General features: G+C 34.9%; 1 protein-coding gene and 1 long non-coding RNA gene across 5 annotated transcripts in view; one reads left to right on the top strand and one right to left on the bottom strand.

The window, feature by feature from the left end:
• The window catches only part of LOC126863397 (helix-loop-helix protein 11), a 161157-nt gene extending 134247 nt beyond the window's left edge, over positions 1-26910 (bottom strand). For 3 of the 4 annotated variants that reach the window (XR_007688839.1, XR_007688838.1, XM_050613512.1), the window contains exons 1-2: positions 25032-26299; positions 6492-6816 (exon numbers count right to left, since the gene is read on the bottom strand). Coding sequence is in view for 2 of the 4 variants with exons in the window: in XM_050613512.1 (XP_050469469.1) it covers positions 6492-6816; positions 25032-25114 (408 nt within the window). In the remaining 2 variants the exon portion in view is untranslated. Of the gene's footprint in view, positions 1-6491; positions 6817-25031 lie in introns of all 4 variants that reach the window. The other variant, XM_050613514.1, reaches the window with a different exon arrangement.
• Positions 14950-17739, top strand: LOC126863416 (uncharacterized). The gene is made up of 2 exons (XR_007688856.1): positions 14950-16411; positions 16895-17739. It is a non-coding gene; the product is annotated as an uncharacterized LOC126863416 (long non-coding RNA).
• Positions 26911-27817: the final 907 nt, after the last annotated feature.

Below are 27817 nucleotides of genomic sequence, written 5' to 3'. Positions count from 1 at the left end.
GATGGAAAGGGGAATTGCGGAGAGAAGAGTAAAATGACCCAGATGCTCCTGGGCCCATACGTTTTAGCTGGCGTTCGACTGAACCAGCTACACCATCATTCAGTTGGTACAGCAAGTTTGTTCCGACAATGAAAATAATTGCTTCCATCTTTTTTCTTCGATACTTGAACTAATATAAAATTTTATTGAATTTCAAGCTATGGGATATTATATCATATCTTTTTTTTATGTCAAAATCATGAATGTGTAAATTTTCATTTTTTTGTTTTTTTTTTTTAAATCAAAGAAATAAGTTGGATGTTTCTATACATGAAATATTTTGTTATATATGTTATATAAAATGTATGAATTTAAATAACATGAATAAATTTTGTATTAAATAAATTAAAAATTTTATTACGTTGTACGATGAAACATCGTGATATAAAGTATCAAATTATAATATTTAATGAATCAGATCGATTTCAATTATGTTGTAAATTATATTCACGAAAATATTAAATTGCTTAAATAACAATAAATTCAATACCAAAAACAAATTACTGAAAACAAGCCTAAAAAGAAAGAAAAAAGAAAAATCTCTAAAAATTATAAAGAAGTCTTCATATACCAAAGTCCACTTCTATAATGTGAATCCGCTTTTAATAATACATTTTCATTTCTCTTTTTTCTTCTTATATTTCCGAAACACCCTATGTAGTATGAAACGAAGCGTATCATTCGACACGGAGGATAGATTTTCAACGAAAGGATGACTCGCGAACCGAATGAATCGCTGTTGCAAAACCGGCCAACGAAGTCGAAAAATATGTAGCGTACGCTCATGTGTATACAATCTTCCTTAAGGCGTGTACTCACCAGCGAACAGTTCGTGAACGATGTTTCCAAGAAGTTCGCAAGCATTTTATATTCACTCAAAGTACCACTATGTTTCACGAATATATTTGCAAATAATATTCCTCAATTGGTATCGTTGAGTTACAGGTAACTCACAAGAATTTTGATTAAATATTGCATATAATTTTAGAATATCTTTCATTCTAATTTGTATTCGCCGTGTTTTTTCGTCTTAATATTATTTTTAATACATTTAAAATTAAATAATTTATAAAATTAAACACTATATATCCAAATACCTGAATATCCAAAGTACGTATAGTACTAGTTATAATACTTATTTCTAATATTTCTAATATCTACAATTTTCTTATTAAATCTTGTTAATTTATCAACTGAAAAACGATATATTTTATCGAATACGATATGTATAATGAATAAGAATTAAGAAATTGAAAGAATATAAAAAATTGTTCGTCAGTGGGTACGCGCCTTTAGGTGCTGAAAAGTGTTAACATCTGCGGTGTATATAGAATGGATAAGGAAAAGTGCGGCGCGAAAAATGAGTGGCGAAAAAAGGTTAGGATACGCGACGCAGGCAACGACGCAAAGCAACTTATTGGACTCTGTGTGCAGCGGTAGTACTACCATTGCCACGAAACAAGCTGGAGAAGGAGAAACACGTGACGTCTGGGTTCCCGCCGTTCTTTCCTACCAAGCTGGAACGCGCTCACGTACGATCCAGATGCAGAGAAAGAACCACGGAAACAACGTACAAGGGAAAACATTGGAGAAGGAACTTCGTTGATGTAAAATTTTGCTTCTCATTTCTGTTTCCATGCTTTTCGCTTATCATAATAGTAATAAATCTATTATAATAAAATAAATAATTATTCTCTATATAAAGGTTCTCTATAAATAAGATTATTTTTACCATTTTGATTCTACTGTCAAAAGATCAGAAAATTCTTGTATTTCCTCGCGAGGGAAAATTTATCAACAGGCGTAAAAAATGAAGCGTGACGACCAAGAGCCGATGGTTACCAGTATTAATCAGGCAGTTTCAATGCAAATACGTTCGAGGGCTGTATTACATGCGAGATCGATCTCGTGCGGTACAAAAGCACGATTATGCGTGCGAAACAACCCCGACCCACGCACGCACAACACACATAACCGCGGGAGGCACGATGCAAGTTTCGTTAAAAGGCTCACGAACAGAGAGAGGAGAGCGGTTTATTTTTATTTTCGTCTGGCGAGTGCTAAATGAAAATGGGTCGAGGCGTCTGTGCTCATTTGCGCTCCTTCATTTTTACTTCTTCTTTTCCAAAGTGCCGCTGTGCTGCTGCCGTTACAAAAGACGCGACACTTCTCGAGACTACGCGATTACGCCTATGTCATCGCCTGTTCCTTTCTTTTATTTCCAAAGAACTGGTGATTGCTTGGTAGTATAACAGAATTTTAACGTGATTTTCCCATAAAAAGCAGAAATGTGATTTGCTGTAATCTTAATTTTAAAAAATCATGGATTTAATGGTTAACAAGAAGTAAGTTCTCCAGAGTATTGTATCCTATGGTCGCTGTCGCGTGTAACGAGCAAAAAGTTCCACATCGGCAAAAAAGAGATGGGTTCGTATTTGGACATTGGTCTCGTCAATATTCGCTATGTAGCGAAAGGGAGTTAAATCACCAAGTATATATACACTACCAATAACTCCATTTATTTCTATAATATATTCCAATTAATTATTTATAAAATTCTAAATAAATCCACCAAAATATTAATCTTCGTTAAAGCTTTTACAAAATATTCTGACACGATAAAATTTATTTTTAAAAATTAATACATTATAGAATAAAATGTTACAGAGATCTTTTTTGTTAAAGAGGTTCGTTATCCTCATCTCATTTAAAATTGGCAAACTGTAACTAAGATAGAGAAGATTCTTCCAAATTGATAGACAAACATTATCATGACTCGTCATAGTATGTTTTAATATTTAAAGCCGGTGAACACTTCAACGAATCGTACATTTAATTTTCATACAACGCTGATAAGCGTTCTACATAAATAACTTAAATATCATATCATATCTATTGATTCCACAACGTAGTAATTATTGGTTTTGAGCATTAGTTTATCATTAATTTATATAGTTTAGTAAAATTCGTATTATCAATGCATGTACTATTAATAAAAATTGATCAAAGCGTCATATATTTATGAACAGCAGTGTATAATGTAGTTTTTAGTGGGCCAGGGTTCCAGCAAATTTCGTCGACCAAGCTTGGCCTTCGTCGTATAGAGCAAGAGAAAGAAGAATAAAGAAAAGATGGAGGCAAGCGAGGCCAAATACAAGGAAAAAGATAAAAAGGGTGAAGCATGGAGAGGGGGGGGGGGGGGGAAGAGCAAGCGGCGAAAAAGAAAGGAAAGAGTAAAAGAACAAAAGGAACAGGGCGATCTCCTTAAGAGAAATGCGTGGGAATTGAACCATGTGGCCCGAGGACTGGTTCGCGAAATATCGTATTGCGAAAGTACGCGCTTACACACAGACACCAAGAAGTTGTATGTAGGTACATAGCCTACGTGAAAAGTAGCGGGAAACTGCTGTTTTTCTATCTATATGGCAATCTTGGCTTCTATTTAGTAGAATAGTAAAATTAATTTGATCATAAATTTAGATATTCTTATTTTGTTTGCGTTTTGTTGTTGTAAAGAATATTTGAAGAGTACTTTATTTGAAGATTATTTACGTCTTGTTATAAAAGACATTATGTCTCTTCTTTTGAGACATGATTTTTCTATAATACTCATTTTTAATTTGTAATTGTAACTTTTTAAACAAAAGAATTCTTTACGAACGTCAGTACTATCAATTAGAACCTCGTGATATCCGCGTGACTCGTAGCCACTGCTGTGAATTAACAGCTGATTTTGCACGTAAATACGTGGATATCCGTGTATACGTATTACACACGTCGCATTCAGATATCGTCCATGTATCACGTAACCTACCAACGAGTAGGTAAATTGCTTATAGATAAACGTAAAATTTACGCAATTGCAGATTTCGTGGACAGATTATTCACGACTGTTTATGAGAATCGTTTCGTTAAGCTCGTTAAGATATTAGATATCAAAGAGACTTTAACATTCAAGATAAAGCGTAAAGTGTAAACATTAAAGATTAAAGTAAAAAGTATTTTAGCTAACTAACTTTAAAATTTATAATTCGTAGCAAAAAGTGTGTCAATAGAAGATTTAATACACAATTGAACATTCCCCTCAAAACATATTCCAACTTTTCAACAAAATCCATAATAGTACTATAAAAAGTTAATATTTATCTCTACCACATCCCAAGATTTCAATATCCCTAATCAAATACCAACTACACATACAATGAAGGGATAGCTAGGAGCATTGGTCAACGCGTATCTCCAATTAAACGATAACAGGCGTCAGCTGATATTCGCAACGTCATAGAGAAGCAACCGTATAAGGGCAAACTAAAGCGGTCAGTGTCACACTGTGTTGGACTATTGACGAGACGAACGATTAAAGCCACCGACATGACTAGGCATACATACACACGAAAGCCGGACAGAATCTAGTTTAACGGCGTGGGATCGGACGACGACTTTCACATGCTAAAATTAGTCGAACAACGCCGAGGCGACAATTCGTAAAAGCTTGCCGCTTGCCCCGAAGCCACACACCATTCGTTGCGTAATATTCCTTCCTCTACGTTCGCGCGAGAGAACGATTCAGCTTCATTGGTGAATTCACTTTACCAAAGCGAAACAGGTTACCGTTTCCGTTCCACGTGTTAACCTTAGTAGAAACATCCTATTAAGAACCACGTAGCATCAGCACGGCGGCGAAATATTATCATTGTAATATATTTTATTCGGAGAATTAACGGCTTCTAACGAGATCGTAATTATTTGAAAATGTATTACAAATTATATTTTATTATGTATTTTTCTTTTCATATTTTATAGCTGGAAAATTATTATATAGCAGACTGAAAATAAAGATTTTGAGAATTTCTTAAATAAGAGTTGTTATTATTCAGTTAAATTATAATCACATATATTCTCTTTTATATCTTCTTCATTTTCGTGATCTAAAAAAATATATGAATTTTTCATAACAATAAATATAGAACACTATGAAAACGACATTTATTCTCAATTTGTTACTAATTTTCGAAGTCAACTTTTAATTGATAGTATACGTTTCATGCGAATTCAACTGTGTTTAATTAAATTGTACTATGAATTTGCTGCTCGGTTTAGAGGGTAGGTTTTAATTCATAGTGTGATATATTTAATCTGATTGAGTGCAGTAAATAATGATATTGAAAGTGCCGAAAAGATTGACAAAATTTTACATCTCAAGAACGCAATATTCACAGAGCAATGAATGAAAGAGTAGGTCGGATGAATGAAGTGTTGCAGAGTGGTACTATTGAACAACCGTACACCACTCATGCGACATTGTGGCTACCGCCAGTCTGGAGCACGTGCAAAAGGTGCGGCATAAGAATAATTTTTTGTACGCATTGCACATTTTGCACTATTTCAATCGGATTATTTAATTCGATATAATCAAATGTTACTTTAAAATTAATTATGAAGAAATGAAAGAAAATGATGAATATGTAGATGAGGACCACAAGAAAAAATATGATAAATCTATTTTTATTTTTTTTCTGATTTTAATATGTATATTAATATTAAACAGTAGAAAATAATTAGGTCTAAATTTACGAAAGAAACGAATAATTTTATAAATATTGTAAACTTAATCTCGCACGAAATGTCCAACATTTTTCAAATATTAAGAAGACCAGTAAATATACATATTTTATCCTAGAACTAAATAAAACTATACTTTGGTGTTAATCGGCAGTGTAGTAAAATTTTAGAATAAAATTTTCGTATCAAAAAACGTTAAGGCAATTTACCATAATTTTTCTTGATGATCTTCACTAATCTAATACAACATTTTCCTTTTGATACGTGCAAGTGATGACTAACCGTGTACTGACTACGATTGATTGAAGAAATCAACCCTTTGAATTCATTCAACAATATAGCGCTATCATCTATTTAAAAATGACTAGGCCTAAAAAGAAACTAACCTTAGATATCAAACGCACGCATTCAACTAGCACTACGAATTCAAAGAGTCAATCTGTGTGATGACTAGATGAATTATGGGGATTAAATTCTTCCTCCAGCACAGGTAACTTATTGGAGGAAGTAAATAATGTCGCTTTCGATAAGACAAAGCGTCTAAAACTAATGATGTAGTATGATACGCTTGTCTCAAAAAAACTTTCATCGACCGATTTTTCGAAAAACCTACAAGAGTATCCTATATTCACTTTTTTTTCTTTCTTTTTTATTTTTTTCTTTTTTTTTTTTTTTTTTTTTTTTTTTTTTGTTCACACATCACAGCTAGCTTGATTTCGATGAAGGTTTCGAGTTTTTATTTCTCATGCCAAATTTCTTTCTCGTAAAATTGATATGTTGAATTTCAAGCGTGAAAACAATGGTTCTTTGTACAAGGATGGTTCCGCACACTAATTCTTTGTAAGTTAAAAAAAAGTAAGGGGAAAAGAAGATAAGAATATAAGACTTACCTTAGAAAGTTTCTCGCCCTCATGATGTGGCAACAACGTCCTTAGAGATTGGAAACCGGCGTTAATACTTTGCATCCGACGTCGTTCATTGCTGTTGGCGATTTCTCGCCGCATACGCTTCTCCTGCTCCATATGGCTTCGCGGTGTAACGCGGCCGACGTTGCTGGTACTATTTCCGTTGCTCAACGCAACGTTCTGACCAGCAACACGGCGAGATACTGCGCCGTTGCTTTTCGATTGCTGTTGCTGTTGCTCCTGCGAATCAGCGACCTCGGCGACCGTCACGCTCGTGGTCACCGAGCCCTCCTCTATTGTTCCAATGCTTCTGCCAAACAAAAATCATACGTTCTTAATATTTATTGACTATTTATTTGCTTTTGTGAGTGTTAACACTAAACTCATTCTGACTTCTTTAACTCTTTTCTTATGGGAAACTTTTGCTAATTTTTAGCTTCATCAATACAAGAATTAAGTATTTATATCGTCTTTCTTAATGTTATTTTAAATACATTACTATAAATTAAACTTATACTATAAGATAAGATGAGATTATAGTAGGAAAATCCTGTTGTATGAATGGAAAGTCATAAGAAAAAATCTGCAAACTCCACTTATATTAAATACTGGATTTCATGTTTATTGCTGAAAAAGGATCGAAAAGTGATTTTCTTCCAACTAAACATTCGAAAAGAATAATACGAAAGATTGACATTGAAATACGTGGTAAACGTAGAAATCTATATCGTTGGATGATAAAAAGTATTTGAAAAGCCTGGTTGTACAAGGGAAAAAACGAATACGCGAAGAATAATTTCATGTAGCGCTGACGACATTGCGTGCAGTCTAGAGCCTTTGAAAACTGTAACCACAGAACGACAATGCTGTCTCGCTTCATTGACCGCGAATTTAACTGTCGATAAGTCGTGGCTGCTATGTAGTTTCTGTGAAACAAACAGCACGACGCTTTCAATTTCCTTAAAAGCCCTTATATCCAGACAAACAGCCGTTTTTATATTTCTGTCTGCACATTCATTTCTCTGCTTTTCTTCTCTCTCTCTCTCTCTCTCTCTCTCTCTCTCTCTTTCTGTCTCTCTCTATCTCTTATCTGCTTGTAAATCAAATATTTAGAGCCGCCACAAAACTCGACGAAACGTGGACGTCATATGGGGTGCACATAGAAAGTGATATACCCAAGTCCGTGTCAGTGTCCTCTCTTTCATTTCGTCTCTTTGATTTTCGGTTATCTCTTTGCTGGCTACGACCAAATGCTTTTCGAGAGTCTGCAATCTACACTTGAAACGAATGTGTTCAGTGATTCTTCTCTTTAGTTTTGTGACAATTTATTGAAACTTTATTGCGTCTGAAGTTCCCGCATAATTTATTCACAATAAAAATTATCTTTGTTTCGTATTTTAATACTCTGGTATTGAGCCATTGGGGATCATAGGAATTTAGGATTAGATTGCTTAATCTCGAAATCGTTCATTTAATTTAACTTTATTGCGAATCTCTATCACGGGAAACGTGAAATACGAAATAAAACTACGTCCTCCAAATTTTAGTAATCTAACATAAATTAGTATTATAACCATCCAGTATTCCAGTGATACTATTTGAGGGTCCGCTTTAATTTCGCGAATATTGCAATCTAAAAACGCGAAACTCTGTTGAAAATATTGTAAATACTTGTACAACTGAAACAAACTTCCTATAAGCTTTCGAAAATCCAATAAAAAAAAAATATAATGGCAAGAAAAAAAAAGATCAAACAAAAACAAACAATAGTTGCATCTGATTCCAAATACGAGATTCACGAAACCTCAGAGAAGGAAGAGGAGGTACGCATTTGTGGAAGATTAACAGTTGAACTAAACGGTGTGCCATTACAGGAACGGATGTAATGAATAGTTTAGAAATGAAGAGGAGATGGGAATGTTTCTCTGGTCGGTAATGTTGGTGGTGAAGAGAAAAGAAGAAGAAGAGAGATGGGAAATGGGTGGCGCGTCTGCCGCTAGGAAACATCTGGTAAAATTACACGGAGGCGCGGCGGAGACGATAGGGAGAAAGAGAAAAGAGGGAAAAGATCGGGATAGCGGATGTGAGATGAGTCAGCAGGGAAAGACCGTGACCTTGTGCCCTGCTCTCTGAAACATTCGTTCAACGCGTGCCGATAATAGCACCACAATATATCCATATGTATATAATATACTTACATATAGGACATACGTGTTTCATATTATACGAATGATTTATTTGATTTTGTGGAAATTGAAGAATCGGTTCGCTAAATGAGAAACGGCTATGCGTATTTGCATTTGTATTCGATATTTTAGCGCTGATTTTTTAACAATCCGTTTAAATTCCTATTTCGTTGTTCATTAATCGAAGTAACAAAAGAATAATTTAGCAATATTTGATGGATTTTACAGATGGGAACTATTTTAGTTGATTTACATTATTATGATTGAAATTGCTAAAATTACCATCAAATAATCGGAATGGAATTTAAAGAGAAACATAATAGTATATACAAGAGACATTATAGATGAGGAAATTTTAAACTTAACCAAAGTGTACACTGAAATTGAAGCTAAAATTTCGAAGAATCTTGACAAGAACTATTCGAATCATTAATAGCAATCTAATTTCTCTGGGAAATATGAAAACATAAAAACCAACAAATTTTAAAGACAAACACGCTATACGGCGAAACTTGCAGATTCTAGGAATTTGAAGAAGGAACTGTATGAATGAACGGCTGGTGAAGTCATCGTACTTCCTGCAGGATATGCAATAATAACACGTGGTCCACGCAGCAGAATTCCACATGGCATTCTCCCATCGAGTGGTTACATTAGATCAGCTGGTACGCCGACGGCTTACTGGCTGGATGGTTGGCTGCTGTGACGTCAGCTCGTTCGTCGGATACCCGCTGAGTTCACTCGGATCAGTCCCGTAGAAGTAGGTCGACTAAGTAGGTGGCTACCTTCCTTTTCATCACAGACCTTTATATGTATATATATACACATATAGAGGTCTATATACTATATATCTATATACAGACACATTTCTAAAGTGTAGGTCGTGAGCTGATTTTGGGTGGGTAGAGTCAAATATTAGGTACAATATGAGATCTTACATAGTACATGCTTTTAAGAGGATTACACTCATTGAGAAACGTCGGATGAATAATTCAAAGTCGATTCAGTTGAAGATCACGTGAAAATTACTATCTTTGTCTAGTTTTTCCCAGCTCGCGGATCTATATCACATCAATTTTGAATTGCTTATCAATCAACTCTCGACAGCAATTAGATACACTTTATGTAATCTTCAAGTGGATCGTGAAAAATTACGGGTTAAAATTAAAATTACAATCGTTGTATACGTATGTAGGACTATTATCAGGCTAAATTTTAATAAATGTATCCGATGATCCGTTGTTAGTCACAAACGCCATTTTCGTTTGGAAAGAATGTCGATTCAAATGGAAAAATCATACCATCTACTTCAGAGTTTACGATGCTTTTGAAATCGTTGAGTAAGATAGGCCTACTCTTTCGAGTTCACGATAAACATTCTCCATGGAGCTGGAGTTTATCGTGTCCCACGTGTTCGTCGAATAGGTGTTATCGTATCAGATAGCACTAACGACGTTGAACCTGAGAGGTAGAACATTAGAAGCTTCTGCATTTATATGCATACTTGACTTTCAAATTGAACACTGGATCTGTAGATTCATCTAGTAAGAATTACAAAATTCGAATTTGTATTAATGTAAGACAAGCGATCTCGAAACTAAATTCGAAAATTCGAATGCATAATTAAGAAAAAGCACTTTGAAAATGTACATTCAACTTATTCAAAATATGTAACACGCGAGTTAAAATTTTAAATGCTTGAATGATATTGTAACTAGAAAATACTGGATTACTTTGATACAGAATTTAAATATTGTTGTATACGTCTATATTGCGGTAATATCTTAAGATTTTTTAAAGAGATGTATTTTTATACTAGGTATCTTATAAGTCATAGTTACTAATAATGAATAATCATCAGTAGAATTCATAAACACAAATAATGAGCAACTTGTGGTACATTCATACTATAAATATTCTCTGAACGAAACATACATAGTCCTTGGATTATTTTTTTGCTACAAATATAATCATTTTCTCGTTCAGTTTTCCTCGTATTATCAATTACGTATCAGTACTTCCTTTAAACTTATTTATCGAATTGACTCCAATGGTTACTTATTCTTCTTATTATACAAACTGAATTATACAAACTGAAAATATACAGAGTGATCCATGATTGGTGGTAAAATTGGGTACCGGGTGATCCTACGAGAAAGAAGTAAGGCGAAGGTAGAGAATAAAATTCTTTCATATGACGTCTCGTTTCCGAGAAAATCGAGTTTGAATATTTGACAAGTATACTTAAACTTAGCTAATTCCAGACTGAACAAGAGTAAATAATCGATCGGAGCTAAACTGCGTATGAAGATGTATTAAAAACGTAGAATAAAATCTTTTCATGAGATGCTTTGTTTTCGAGAAAAATAAAATTGAAAATATGGTGCGCGTGTATGAAATCAGTTCTTACATAAACATATTCAAGCTTTATTTGCTTGAAAATGAGGTGTTAAAGGGAAAAATTTCATTTTATATTTTCCATTTATTTTCGCATGCATAATAACCTCCTGCTGATTGTTTACACATACTTAATTACTACATAATTAGCCAAATTTAAGTAAACTTGATGAATTTTCAAATTCGATCTTCTTCGAAACAAAGCGTTATATGAAACAAATTGTATTCCATATTTTCGACTTATTTTTTCACATAGAATCACCCTGTACCACCAGTTACGAACGATCCCATATATAGCAGTTTCAAGCATCCCTCTCAAACACTAGATGTTCGAATACCATCATGAGCTGTACATGTATATATATCTACACATCCACCGCTCGTATCCGAACGTTGCGTTGCCACGTCTGCGTTTCGCGTGTGTGTAGCAATGGTAGCGTCTCGCGCATGCGCAGACGTGTGTCAGTGAGCGAGTCGCGAGAGAGAATACGCGGATTGTGCGGTTGTGTTATGTCGGCGCGGTGCTCTCGCGTGAGTCACCAACAGCTGATGGCTGGCGCCACTCAGCTGGTTGTTACCGGTGCCTTCGCACGAGCCTCGCTATCTCTGGCTGCCTATCAGCTGCTAGCGACTAGGAAACGACCGGAAAGGATGTCTTGTCGAGCTCTATAAAAAAAAACCGGAGAGAAAAAGCGACGCGGCTACGCGACGGTTACAATAACGCTGTCACTAGCCGACCAACTCGAGAAACTTCCTTTCGACTTTTCGGACTGAGGATCAATGAAACGCGTAGTCGAAACGCTGACTATAAAGTTACTTTTATAGGAACTAGCTCATAAAAGTGTTCTAACATCTACGAACACTTTTTATGGATACATATATTACGTGTGTTATATGAAACATTATGAAGTTTCATTAGTACGATTCGCCATATGAACGCTCTTATAGATAACAACGCGCTTAATTGTTTTAGATCTGGGCTAAGTTATTCTACTTAACCTTAAAGTTGTACACTATTCATTGATATTATCATATTCCACATTAGGCTCTTTCAGGTTTGGCGCGGTTTCCGTACATTTTGAACATGTAAAAAGTTTTAAAAGAATCCATTCAAATTCAACAAAAGATCACTAAAATTAAAATTAAACAATTCAAATGTTTAAAAGATGCTGCCCAAAGCTTCTTTTTATTTGCAATTATTTAGTAAATGAAATCATCCTGTTGAAGTCAGAAAAGGCCCACAGTATGACATTTCAGATTCGAGTTTACGAAAGAAATTAGGCTTAGATTAGGTTCCTTAATTCTACTTTGTATCCTGTATTCTATCAGATAAAGATTAAATAACCTAATGTAAACCGCACCCAAAATATTTTGATCACCCACGCTTGTATGTGCAATTGTTGCGTACGTAAAAAGTTGTAAGGTTTACACTTCTGTTTTAACCGATTCTGTGACCAATTCCAGCCACTCCAATGGAAACAAACAGCTCGAAGTACAGTCTGTCGAAAGGTCAAGGTTCATTGAAAAGTTGAGTAAATTCGTGGCGTTTGAAAAGCCTGCTCGATTCATTCATCACTTCCAATACGCTACTCGGAACTCGGAGTATGCTTTGGTTATTTTCGAATCTGTTTGTTTCAACATGGCGGGATGCAGTGTCTGATGTTACCATATTTGTTTATCAAGACGTGCGTATAATGGTTTTAGTCAAATAACTTCGATGTTTTGGATATAACGGAGTTTATGTTTTACAGGTCGAACGATTTTTTATTTTATACGAAATTAATTTTCTAGTGTTAAGAAACGTACTAACATAAAAAAATAACAAAAGGATAAATTTATTTGTTGAAAAAACATTTATCTTAAAAACTGAATTAAAGATATATTTCATAAATTAAGAAACATGCAATGGATGCTAAATCGCAATGCTTAAGGAAGAGGAACATTGAATAATATTGAATAAATTGAATGAAATTTTGTTGAGTCACTCGGTATACAGACCCAAGGCTAAGTTTGGGTAGAATAGGGGAACTGCACGACGCTCTTCAAATGTGCTTGTATAGGTATGTATACGTACTGCTACTACGTTTGTGTGCTTCTGTTGGTTTATGTTGGGGTTTGAACACCCTAGTCAAGCTACCCAACCTCGGAAAAACTCTCCCTATGAACGAAGCCTATCAGACGCACTGCTGAGGCCTATCTTCTCTTTCCTTCCTTTCATTTTGTTTCTCAGAACGCAACGATTGGACCCTGTTAAAATTCTTTCCCGTCTCATGAATTAATAATATCCTACAAATTCCATAGCATACGAAAAGTAGATTCGTAGATATATAAAATAAAAATTTGAAAAATAAATAAAATTGTAATAAATAGATAACTTGTGGAGATATATTTAAAATATGATTGAATGTAATTTTAAATAAATAACATATATATATAATATAAATAGAGGTATGTTTAAAGATGTAGAAAATTAAGAAAATTGATATCCGAAAACACGTTCAATTTGCTGTTCTGTGAAATTTTGTAACATGTCGTGAATTCAATTCGAATATTGGTCATTTTGTCTCCGGTGGCCTCAATTACAGTTCGTTAGGAAGATATTTGAGCAACGTGGTTTCAGAGGAAAAAATAGAAGCGAATAAGCGTAAAGATTGCTGCCAGTGGCAGCTGCCGTGCAGAAATTTTTCTAGAAACGAAGCTGCCGACGACAGCTGTTAACAGGATCAAGAACAAACCCCGAAATGGAGCAGTGTATGCCTAAGCCACGATCTCTCCTTATTCTAAATTCTCCTTTTAAGTGTATCTCACTCGAATAAAGAGCACTTCATAAATTACGTTCCCATTTCAGTAAAATTACATTTCAATTAATATATATATACATATATACACATATTATTAAAATTAGTTGAAATTGACTACTATATTGTTAAAATTTATATTTCATTACAGTTGTTCATTACATTTTGTTATTAATTATATTTGTCTTTTTTTATTCCAATAGTGCACTAACAATTTTAATTTAATAACAATTAAATTTTTATTTTATCAGAGTCTTCATTTCATATAAAATATCTTTCTTATGTTATGAAAATTATGAAGAGAAATTAAAAGATGAAGATGAGATTATATGAAATTTCATATTTTCAAGGAACCATTTTTACATCAATGTTGTGTATGTGTGTGTGCGCGCGCGCGCGAACCTTGTGCCATCCTTATCACCCCTTATCACCAATATTACCGCTTTTTATTACCGCTTTTCAAAGCCGACAAACGTTTCCCGGAACTTAATATGTCATTCAACGATCAACACAAAATCATAATTATGTAGTGGTTCGTTCGATAAGTTTTTCGTTAACGGTCTAAGGAAAAAAGCTAAAATTTAAAAATGTCATTCAATAGACACAAATGATAGGATAATAAATAGATCGGATTACAGAATGCAGAGAAACAAAGTAAGAGGGAAAGGTGGAGGACAATTTCGCGGATGTCTTTGCCTAAGTAAGGATGCCTGCTGTCGTATTAGCTCACGGGATGGAATGAAGAACGAGAATGGGAATGAGATTGGGAACGGCCAGGCATATATTTAGCTATGTGACGTAAGGCACAGGCCAGCGGGCGCCACGTCGCGTCGGGTGTACGTGCCTCCGCTGTCTCTGGTTCTCCTCGTCTTCCTGGCTCTTCTTCGTTTACCCGTTTACTTCGTTTAGCCGCAGTCCCGTCTCTACCTTGTATCGCGAAATCGTATCAGTTCACATTCATTTTCTTACTTTTTGCTATTTAATTCTTCAAGTATTTCCTAGGAAGATATATATATATATATATATATATATATATATATATATATATATATATATATATACATACGTGTATATTATAATGTAGACTATTATATATAATAGGCGTTTTTTAATCAAAATTTCAGACGAAGAACACGGTATGCATGTACAAGTCAGGAGTTTCGTAAAAAAATAATAACACTATATTAAAATTAAATCATGTACACATATCAATATGTATAATGTATATCAAGAAATATGATAGGAAATGTATTTATATTGAAATTCGAACAAGATAAAATGTCTTGTTTATTGCTGACCTTTGATTAACACACGTGAACAACTGTGTGCGATATAAAAAAATTTCGATATCGTACTCTTTGGCACGAAGCAGTCTCTCTTATTTTCTCTTTCTTTTTTTTCTAATAAGATTTGTGGGGGAATTTGTGGTTTCTCAGATGATGCAATCGAATCGTTTATGAACAATATACGCGTTGAGGTGAACCTTCCGGATGGGGCTTCGAGTTGAAAATCCTATTAATCGTATAAGTAGAAGGTATATATACCTACACATATATACCGTTGAGCGAAGTCGTTAAAAATAAATTGTTAAATAAGCGAATGTGATATTCGTTTAGGAGAACATCACTCGAATGTGAGACAGCGTGTAATAAATGTATGATAAATTGCACTTTGTATATACATTCTCGTATCTGCGACTAATACACGCGAAGATTATTTAATTTTAATTGTACCATTTCGTAATATGGCGCAACATTATCTGTAGCCGCCGGTAATCGCAAACACGACGAGAGCTCGATGGATTTGTGTTCGAACATATGCTCGTATTTTCATTTTTATTGCTTAACACAGCTCCTAATTAAAATATGACGAATCGTGATTAGAGTTGCAACATTTTTCACCAAAATATCCTTTCTTTAACTTTATTTCTAAATTAATAAGTTATTTTATTTCCATTGAAAATAAATTATATTTGTGTTTTATAAAAATTGAAATCTATTTAGAATTCTTTTTTTTTTTTAATTATTCTATAAATAAAAAAACTTTTATTAACGCGTTAACTGCTCATGACATCACGTTGGCGTCGTGGCCTAGTTGTTTCCGGAAGCGGGTGACGCCACGTTGCGCAAATTGTTTTTAAATGAAATCAAAGAAAACAAATTTCAGTCATAATGAAAGGCTACGAGATTCGACGCAGCAAACAACGTATTAAGAGTTCACTCGAATTAAAACCTTGTTACTTGTTTCTTTTAGTTCAAAAGAAAAAGTAGACTTCAGTAAAGCATCTAACATATATTCAAACTGTATTTTAAAACGGGACAGACATTCCAAACCAGCTAATACCGATTCGAACACCACTCTTCTTTAAATGTAGATAGACCAGGCCGTTAATCAGTCGGTGCAACACCTGCGACGAAAACAATGACAATTTATATTGATGACGATCGGAATGCGAGTGCCCTGATGCGTGAAACGACGCGGCCGACCAGCTGTCTGATTTTGACGCAACCACCAACGACAGCCGGTAATTTTGTACTTGTAACAGCGTCAGATTCCAAGAATGTTTCCATACTCTCTTCCTTTCTTTTCCATTCACACGTTTTCGTTTCCTGACACAGGCATCACACGTTCTTTATATTTTTAAGCCCAGAATAAAAATATTAATGTTTTTAACAATGCAAATAAAGATTATTTCATCTGATTGAAATTGAGCCTTGCTTGGAGCTGTGTATATGTAATATTGCACTCGGGAAAGGATCGATGGAATAATTATTTAGTAACTTAAAATTATTTTAAATTTTCAAAGCTACTTTCACTATTTCATATCAAAATCTAGGAAGAAACGAAGAAAGAAATTCGTAGAAATCTCTCGCAATAATTCTAAAGTCCGAGAAAAGCCAAACAATAATGTCCAAAAGCTAAAAATATCTCTAAAAAGCTTTCTTTCTTCCCATAAATATCTGAGCACACATATATATCTTATCTTGCTTTCAAAATCCTGGTGCAGAATGGTCCAAGGTCAAAGAATAAGGAAACAACAGGCTACCCGTTATTCTATCTTACGTCCACGACTAAAAACCCAGGTAGATGATCCCAGTAGGACCAAATGATCCTTTGTAAAGAACCAACAACATCAACTACGTATATTATACACGGAAATGGTCTTATAGAACGATTCCTAAATGGTTAAGGTAGTGTGGTTTAGAGCAAAATTTACCACTCTGCAAGAGCTTGTTAAAACACTGTTTTCTTTTTAATAAAATAATTTAAATTTATAATTTGGTGATTCAAATTCAAATTCATTATTACTATAAATTCAAATGTTACTACCAAAATATTCGAATACTTATGAAGAATAGCATAGAAAGAGGTAACACGAAAGTGACACAATTTTTTCAAAAATTGAACGCAAACTCGAAGATGAAGTTATGAAGCTACATCAGTAGTAACGTGCGAGCTTACTCGAAAAGAGAAGAAAAGAAAAGAAAAGAAGAGAAAAAGGAAGGGCGTCAGACAGAGGCATTATTGCCGTCTGAGGTTGGTCCCTTTGACTTTATTCATGAGTAATACTCGCATACATGTGTGTACGTAACATGAGTTTGCGGTGCGCAGTGGGTATGTGGAGCGTAAGAGGTCAACAGAGGAACCATTGTTGTCTGCTGCCAGCCTCCACAACTGAAAGGCGTTTCAAGACTGTACAAACTATTTTCGTAGTTTAGCTGTCTACTATAGTACGATAAACAAAAATCAACAAAATAAAAAAAAGAAATGTTCATCGCTGTATTATATGAGAATGGCATAACGAATTGCAAAATTGTAATCTCGACAATAAATTTCTTTTTTATCCTACTATCTTATGTGCCCTATCAGAAAACACTGATACATCCATCAAGCTGTCGATCACGTTACTGTAAGCAGATAAATTTACCTTCTAATTGCAAGTATAATACTTAAGATTAAGTTAAGTTGTAATACTTATAAGACTTAACCTTTGGCCACGGGTACGGAGAAATAACGAGATTTGAAAATATATACAGTTGCAGCAAGTGTTAAGTCCATTCCTAGACGAGGCCAGGCAAGTGCTGAGATTTTGCGGTGCAATGACGTGACGCCGGGACGCGACATCGTACACCTCTTTTGCGTACAAATCCAAAGAAACGGTATTATGCTTTTCATGGTAAACCTTTTCACTCCATACAATAGCTAGTCAATATGCATAACAAACTACTTTTCTTCAGAAAATGCATTAGCTACACCATTCGAGTCGATACAATCGAGGAATGAAATGAGAAATTTAGAAAAATTGGCTAATCAGTTTGACTTTTCGAAAACTCAGATTCGATTCTTCTGAAACGTCACCAGCATTGGCCAGAAAATTTCGTGACTCTCTTAAGCGGACCGATTTTGAACGAATGAAGCGAATGCTTGATAAGAAATTACGAATTTGTACGAGAACTTTTTGCGATCACAGTTAATTATAGAAACGAGTAAAGTGAGATAAGGAATTTCAATTCGGCTGGCTGATATATGTCGCCTCACAAAATTCTAGTAGAGTCAAATATAATTTAACAAAGTAGCCCACGTACGGTTACTCGTGAAAGTATTCGTACGCGTTTTAAAATTTCATTTGCACTGTTATGAGACTCGACTATCATGATTAGATTGCGGATTTTTATGCATTTATGTGAAATTTAAGGAGGCAGGAATGCGTAAAATCCACATAATGCATAAAAGTATTCGTCATAATTCTTAATGGATAAAACAAATTTATAAGATCGTGATTTTTTTGAAAATATATATAAATGTGCTATTTATTTCAATCAGTGAAGTTACTGCTCTGCAGGGACGAATAATTAATTACTAGGTGTCGAAATCGCATATGAATAAAGAATAGACGAATCTATAGGTAGGTAAGAACCTAACAACCTGACCTTAGACACGTTAATATCTTTGCACTAAATATAAGATTATTGAAATTTAAGATTTCAATGTGAACTTTGCACGCTTTCCTTCGTTTTATTGTACTTTGTTCTGTTTAAGATACATACTTTAAAGGTCAACGATAAATATGTAGTTTCAGAACGTAAACAATTCTTCTTTTAATATCCTTTTTTCTTTATCTGTGATAAATGATCGTATATATTTATAATAATATATATAAAGTAAATTAAAAAATATTCGGGTACTAACATGCCAGAAACCAATTTTACTTTGGAACGATAGTATACATACTCTTTCAATGACGTTCAAAACAATTACAAGTCCATTAGTATTTTTTGTCACTCGTATAATGTTCCTTATTACACTAGGAAATATAGACCATATCTAACAGATATGATAAGAAAATTTTTCACCATACCTACAAGCTAAACCGCATTGTTTATATTCTGCATAAATCCAACAAATCTCCCAGCCTTACGTTTCATAATTCTCTACGTGTATAATTACACGCTACCAAAACTTCATTTAAAAATCACTTTCTAATCACATAGTCAAGTAATTATGAATCTTTTACTTATTTTGTACATATAAGGAAAACAAAGCTAAAGTAACATTAAAACCTCCAAAATTTTCAATACGATTTACTCGATCGATTTTTACAAGATGTTCCTGAATCATAATGAAACATAAAACAAATTTCATATGGAAAATAACTATTGAAACTCAAAAATACGAGACTCAAATTCAATTTCAATTTAGATCAAATTCAATTTACGTTAAAATTAGAAACATTTAACTTCAAAGATCGCCAGAAAGAAGTTCAAGGTCACGCGTTCATTTTTCGTTATATATACAGAAAAAAAGTAAAAAAGTAAAAAAAGTAAAAAAAGTAAAAAAAAAAAAGAATGAACGACCTCGGAAACGTAAGGCACGTTTCACGTTACACCAATCGAATCATCCAGTTTTCATCGTCACTATTTTTCACGATATTAAAGCAGCCTGTTTTCAGTGAATGACCCTGTACAATAATTTCAATGTCGCTTAATACCATTAACCGCGTCAAACGACGCATACATAGTATAGATATAGTTGAAATAATCCATAAAATCAAAGGTAGGAAAATAAAGAAAGAAAGAAGAGACACGACACTTTGGTATATACGTACATACTACGTATGTAACTCTGCATTAAGTACAATTGCACTCATACACGGAGATTGACCTGGTGCAAGCGCAATGCGCAATTCAAACTCTTTATCTCTCTTTCTTATTTCCTGTGCAGTTCATTCAGCTGTCTTTGTTGCTCTAATTGGCTACTCGTAACTAATCACAGGATGAAGTATGTAAGTCGCAAATTCAAACGTATATAGAACTATCACAGTAACTTTTCAGTTTGGAAATTTGAAAGTGTAGAAGTTCGAGTATTTCGAAATTTGCAAATTTAAAAGTTCAGTATCCGAAGTTCGAGAATAGTTTGTAAAGATCGAATACTTGACTATATCTTACAAGTACCCTTCGAACCGTATGAAGCTAACTACCTTGAATAGTGGATTTGATTTGTACGCATTGAACTTGATCCCATCGCTACTCGTAATACTATGTACATAATACGTGTATATACCTAGATGTGTTATAAGCACATGTATACGTAAAAAGGCAACTACGTACGATATGGTGCAATCACGTTGACCGTGGTCAGGATTGGCTCGACCGATTTATTAAGTCGTGCAAACGAGCGAACGAAAAAGTACCATCAGCCGAGCGAGTTTTATTTTCCAACGCTTGATAAACGATGTGGTGATAATAACTAATAAGTACAGCATGACACGCACACCGACAAAGGTTTAGCTGACGTAAATACTGAAAGAAAATCGATAGGGCATCGAGCGACATTAATTATATCTGTGCTTTGTGTGTACGTGTGTGTAAAACATGTCATAGAGAAAAAACTAAGTGGTGGGTGGACGGTAACTCAATATTTTTTTTATAAATTAATGACCCATTAATATGTAACCTAACTTTGTTAGAACCGACCGTGATTGATGTTTTCTTGATGGTTGCAGCGATCAAAAGAGAAATAAAATCGATAACTGGTAGGCAATGAGAGAGCGGAGGGAAGTTATAAAAGTTTTCGTACACCTATAGCACACAAAGCTATTTTTATTATTATAGAATTCTACTCTTCGATTCCTAAATCTCTAGACTTTTAAATTCCAACATTTCGACGCAAAGTTATTATATTGTATAGTGAGAAGATTAATCAAATACTGTTTTAAAAGTAAAACAAGGTCGACAGAAAATATAAATATAAGAAAACATAAGACTACGCAAATACGATATTTCTATTGCTATATTAAAATACATGTTTAAATATTTTTATAGAATAACTCATCTTTCTATAAAGTAGTTATTGTGCTGTTTTATACGTTTTAACAAATTGATATGATATTACATATGCATAATAAAAATATTAACTCTACACCGTGAAACGTATAACACAGTGTTTAATCATTCAATCGTTTAAATCTACAATGTCGTTTCCATCTACGCTTCGAGCAGTGTAAAAACATCGAAACGCCTTAAGTGACTAATATTTGACAATAATTATCCGACTATATAATTATAAATTCATGACGCATCGTTTCAACGACTAAATGACACATTGCATATATATGTGAAACGTTTGATTAGCGTACAAAGCAGCGATAAACCGCGAGAGAGAGAAAATTTATCATGATCGGTGAAGTATGTATCAATCGTGCTCGATTATGTAATAGCAAAACGTTTAATCAGCTGATACACTGGATCGTGTGATGAAAGGATAAACACATATCAGATGTTCTCGTAATAATCCGACTATCCTTTTCACTTTTCAAATGGAAAAGAAGTAAGACCAAAAAATACTGCGAATGACGATATAACATTTACGCATTTACTGATATTGACGCACACGGTGCGTCTACTGATAGTAGTCAATATTTTATATCGTGGGGTATTTCAGCAATCACATGCAAAAAGGAAATGTTTCTACGTAAAAAAGTAAGTCAAAAATTGATCAAGTACCTAAATACCCATCATCATACCCATCAATGAGATAATGATACAAAATTACTTTCTTCGTTTGTTACATACTAAATATTGTATTTTATTTTAAGTATAAACGGGTACGCTTTTAATCTGTTTTTAATTTCAAGTTTTTCTTGATATGGTATAATGTTATCTGACCATATAGTATAATTTTAATTTCGTAGCAAAATAAATTAGATTTAAATTTCTACATATGTAGTTAAAATGCAAACTGCTGTCATTCTTTGTTAGTAAAAATATAACGGAAATCTACGCATAGGCGTAAAGCAAAATTAAGAAAAAGTAAGGTTAGATCGTCGATGTAGAACTTTTACTCAAATGTATTTATACATATATTTGAATGGTGACATTGCTTAACACAATTATGCTTAAATTTTCAAATAAACACATTCCCTATTTACATGCTCGCCATCATACCTACATTCATCATTATTCACTCATATCGATCTAACCACCAAAAACAAGAAAAAAAAAGTAGACATAAACATACCGCGAGCGTGAACGTAAGGTATGCCGCGTGCATTAATGCAATGATTTACGCTTGATACCTCCAACGAACCTTTCATACACATGTAAAATCGTTCGTCTTCCCTCGTTTCTTCATTCAAGCTCTATATCAATTATGGCGTACACTGTACAGCTTTCCTTTACACCATGTGTGTGTGTGTGTGCGCGCGCGCGCGGGCGCACACACATACATATATATATTGTTACACGCATATCGTCTGTAGTAGTTTCTCGCATTACCTACGCGCGTTATCGCGTGCACGTCGCGCAACCAAACGGACAAAGAAAGCATACGAGGCACTGTGCCTGGTGTAATATCGACAAGTAGTCAACGTTCGCGAATTTCACAACTACACGCCAGCAGACTGTGTACCTTGAACACGATTTACACACGTTTAGCCTAGACACGATAGATCGAAGCCTATCCGTGTAAAGTGTAAGTGAACGTAATGCAGCGCGGTGATGAGCGTATGTAAACAAGAAGTCGCGCCGATGCGGCATGCTTCGAGTTATTTATAGAGACCCATTATTGTGCAACAAACGTGGCTTTACGTAACGCACATAGTATAACCTGGCTGGTCTGTCGGTCACTCGGCCGTATACAAAGGAACTTGCTTTCCTCGTCCTTTTGTTTTTTCCCTTCTTTTTACATCCTTTTTCTCTATAACTGCTGCAAAGAGATACTAAAAACCACGCCACTTAGTTTCAACCCGGGTGTAAACAATAATCTAAAGAAATCTCAGCATTGTGTATTGAAAGAAAAGTTTGCTTTGATTCATACAATGTTTATCTGTATACTGTGAAATTTTGCATATGTGTAATGTTGCGAAAAGCTTTTTCAGAGTTTGAAAAATTTACAGAATTCTATATGGTGGAATAAGTTGCGTCTATTTCATGCAATATTTACGCCATGATAATAAAAATTTATCTCTATATTGTAAAACTTTACATATACATATACGTAATATTACGAAATGGTTTTCCAGAATTCGTGGAATTTTTAGAATTGTGTATAGGGAGAAATTGTTCCTTCGTTTCTCTATATTATAAAAAGCTTTACATATCTGTTCTACATTTTATCCCAATTCTGTAATTTCTATGATATTCAATTCATATCCATGAACATAATCTAAAAGTGAGTGCCAATTTAAATTTGCGTCGTACTCATTACGTCTTAAATAGAATGTGTTTTTCACAATTTTTTAATGATACTTCTGTTGATTGATGATTTCATGATGTTAAATTGATGACAGATTTCATGATGGCAACACCGTCGCGAGGGGAACGAACATATAGAGAGCTAATGCAAACGCGAGTACCGTATATGCATTTTAAACCTGTTCAGAGATAACGTTCTAAGAAAGCGATTAATAGCGACACCGCGTCGTAGCCATCCAGTTACTGTTTATATTACGCTCGTCATAGCAAATTACTACAATTTTCTTAGAATATAATATGCTATACGATAGAGTACTCTGATATATGAATATTCAAAAACATCAATAACTAAAATTAATTTACGTAATATACGACAATGAAAAACATTCTTATAATTTTCCTAGAATATTGTGTGATATACAAATATTTGAAAATAACGAAAATTAATTTACACAAGCTATAACAAAATTTAACATCTATTTGTCATTTACTAATATCACAAATAATTAAATAAGACGAAAAAGTACACTATGTAAAATATCAAAATCTACAATTCTTCGCAATAATTCTACATTTATATTGTTAGAAAACAAATGATATATCGGCAGTGACTCCCGCGCCATGCTTGTTTGGGCGTGAACGCATGGAAGGTCCGGTTTGACACAATCTCGCAAAATATTTCCCAACTTGCCTCTATCGATTATTCCAACAACAAAAATAAACACTAACTTCAAGGAAAGAAAGAAGTCTCCAATTTATAACTCAAAGAAATATCACGTAGTAGCATCGTATAATGCGAAGACTATTGTGCCGGCCGGCTGGCCGGCCGGCCGGCTTCGCGACAGCTGGCTATCGAGAGTCTACTAGGATTTTGTTTGTATTGTACACACGTTTTACGTCCGTGTCACGATTACAAGCCTCGCCAATGCCACCGCGACGTCGACGTCGATGCTAACAACGACTGAGATGGCGAACAGAAAGAGTTGCCGCTGAACGTTGTTAGAATCGGCATGACTTGATAAGGAAGACGAGCACGCCTTCCTTTGCTGACAAATTCGTGTCATCTCAGTCAAAATTCACGAAAAATACGTTACGTGTATTTAACCCTCGCGATCCGACGCATGCGACATCTTAGACATCTTAGTCACTCATTTTAGACGCAATATTTACGAAACAAAATTAGATAAATTTGGATTTAATGATAAAAATGACATGGGTGATTCTTGACTCAGCCATCATATTTCGCGGTTCGCACTCCCAGAATTGAAGTCATAAATGACGTGGCGTGTCAAACCACACCGCTCTATATACTACATAACGCTGACGTACACGCGAACGCATATGTAACTCGGTACGAGTTTTCCCAGTCGACACATGGCCGTGCACATTCCTAGCAATTTCACGTTTTCCACATCGTCGTTTTTTTCTGTGATCAATGAGAGAAAGACTCACCCGCACAAATTGGTTTCCTGTTCCTCGGTGGTTTCGACAATTTCCTCGAGCAGAATACGATCCTCGCCACCAAACACTGACATATCTCGTTGGTCCGCAGCACTGAGAATCCCGCCGCGCGATCCCGCACCGTCCCAGCAGCCGTCGTCACGGCAGCGAAAAGACGACGGGCTTCTCTCTCTTTCGCAGCACTCCACTCGAAAAAAATCGACGCGCACACTTCACGCAAACGTGACGCAAATCCTCCACGGAACTCGTTAATTAACTTTTTAGACCGCGGTGGCACGCACCGAGATTTGTCCACGGGACAGCCACTCCGCGCGGCGCACACACAACGCCCGAACGCGTTTTGTAATGGCGATCTTTGGCGGGAAACAGCTGAGGGCCCCCACAGAGTGCCGCGAATCACTCCGCCGCCGGCTTCAGTGCCGTCAACACCTATGGTTCATCCGACGCCCCTTTGGACATCTGCCACTTTCTACTACAAATTTTTTCTCAAATCTTATATACCCTAGAAATCCTTTATTTTTTAACACCAATTATTTTTATCGCGTTTACACGACAACACTCTTGATTAATTATATATGTTCGTTTAATGTATCGAAAATTACGATAAGTAATGTCCGATGTTGCATAAACTAATACTACATTTCAAATAAATCATCTCACGAATCTTGTCACGAAGCAAATCATTCCGTCCATGTACACCGAATCATCACGTGGCACATGCTAAACTTTGTCATGAAACTTGAGGCAAATAACACTCGCGCACTGTAGAAACGATATGCAGAAACGAAAATATAATCACACGGTGGTTTGTTGTCTCAATCTAGTTTATGTTTCCACGAAGCACAGCAACATAGACGTGATTCACAGCGTCGAACGTTGGAGAAGCGTTTTCGAGGCACTCATGACAAGTTTAGTGTACGCGGTTAGGGTGAACGCTACATGATACTCTGCCCTGAACAATGACTCTCTTTGGACCAATCGCACATCAGCTCATCTTCAGTTTCGCACCAAGTTTTTACGGTTTTCCGCAGGTAGTTGCATGCAGATTATCTACTGCCATACGTCGAATCACTGGCGTGGTTAGCTGTCTGCTTGGTGAGCTATTGTTAGAAATATTTATTGCTTTAGAAGGGACTACTTTCACGTTGCGTAGGTTTACGCTAGAGGAATGGTGCGGCCGCGCGGGAAACATCTGCCAGCTGGCAGAGGCCCCGCCCATAGAATACGCCAGTCTCCCCCACTTCCCCCACCTGCGCGAAACTAAACCCACGCACACTAACCCCCAACCATTTGTATAGCCGTGACCGCGCGCGTACACATCCAACAACCTTCTATCCTGGTCCTTCAACGAGCTCTCTGCGCAATGTTACACGATACGAAAGTTGACAATAAAAATTCGCTGCTTCCTCGCACGTATCATACATCCCAAGTCCCTCGTTCTGCATTTCTCGATGTCGACGCAGAGATGAATAATCAAAAATCAAAACTATATGTAAACCAATATAATAAATAAAAAATGTTCTACTATATTCATTAACAATTTATCCGTATTTTGAATATTGAAATAAAGTAATTTTATAATTTAAACTGACTATTTGTATTTTTAACTATGTATGTATGTATAATTTCTATTGTAAAGTTGTAAACGATCTTAATGCACTGTCTTCGTTCACAAATTGCTACATTTTTCGAATGTTTCTCTATCAATGTGTGAAAGATAAAAATATAAGTATAAAAAATAATACATTTCAACAAGATCTTATGTAAATTAGTTTCGTCGATTACTAGAAATTAATAACTTTCCTAAGACTCTCTAAATAATTTGATTTTCCATAAATAAGATTTCGATAAAATATTCTTCAAATAATTTTACTATAAAAATTGCGATAAGCTTGTTTAAATCGATAAATTGTGAAAAGTCGTGCAGCCAATGCCATCTGGCGGTCGACGATTGCACATGCAAAAATAACGGAACGGCAACCGAAATACAAACACTCAGATGATTTAATATAAACAATGTACTTCCATCATTATTTGCAAATAGTTTTTTTTATACAATATATGTGAAAAACATTTATTTTCGTAATCATTCTTTCTTTAATTCTATAAAATGAAATATAGTAGTGATGAACTTACAAATAAAAAGAGGAAATAAAAGATGTTCTCACTTCTGAACCTATTTTACCATTATCGATAAATACTGTTGATTATCTGCGGAATTTCTTTTTCATACTCTGATATAATGACAGGCTAAAATAATATTTAGAGACTGTATTCATAGTTATTGTTTATATTAATTATACATTACATCGTAAAAAATGAGGGTTTTATATTGTTATGATTTAGAAAGATAACCATGAAAGATAACTATGAATACGCCTTAAATCCAGTTTAGTAAATGAAAATAATATTAAGTTTTTTCGATCCTCATTCTCTTACTCTATTTCATTCATTAATCCGGAAAATGGTTGATTCTATCTTGAATTTCTTGATTTGCAACTTTGGAAATATAAGTAAATTTCGTCTTGATCTCATGTTTAAAATATGTCTTTAACCCTTTGCGGACGAGACAGTTCGAAGTCAACCGCACCATGGGGCCGAGCTGCTGCTACGATAGTCATTTAAAATTGCCAGCGCACATTTCTGCTTAGACGCGATTTTCGTTCATAACACTCCAAGATGTCAAATTCTAGACATATGTACATGCACAGATTCTCCACAGGATAAATAAAATGACACACATATGAGTCTTTTGGTTCTATCAGTTGTTTTCTCCG

Source organism: Bombus huntii, chromosome 3, assembly GCF_024542735.1.
Source record: "Bombus huntii isolate Logan2020A chromosome 3, iyBomHunt1.1, whole genome shotgun sequence".
Classification (NCBI taxonomy): Eukaryota; Metazoa; Arthropoda; class Insecta; order Hymenoptera; family Apidae; genus Bombus; species Bombus huntii.
The sequence above is the reverse complement of the archived record's forward strand: the minus strand, read 5'-3'. Positions and strand labels throughout refer to the sequence as shown.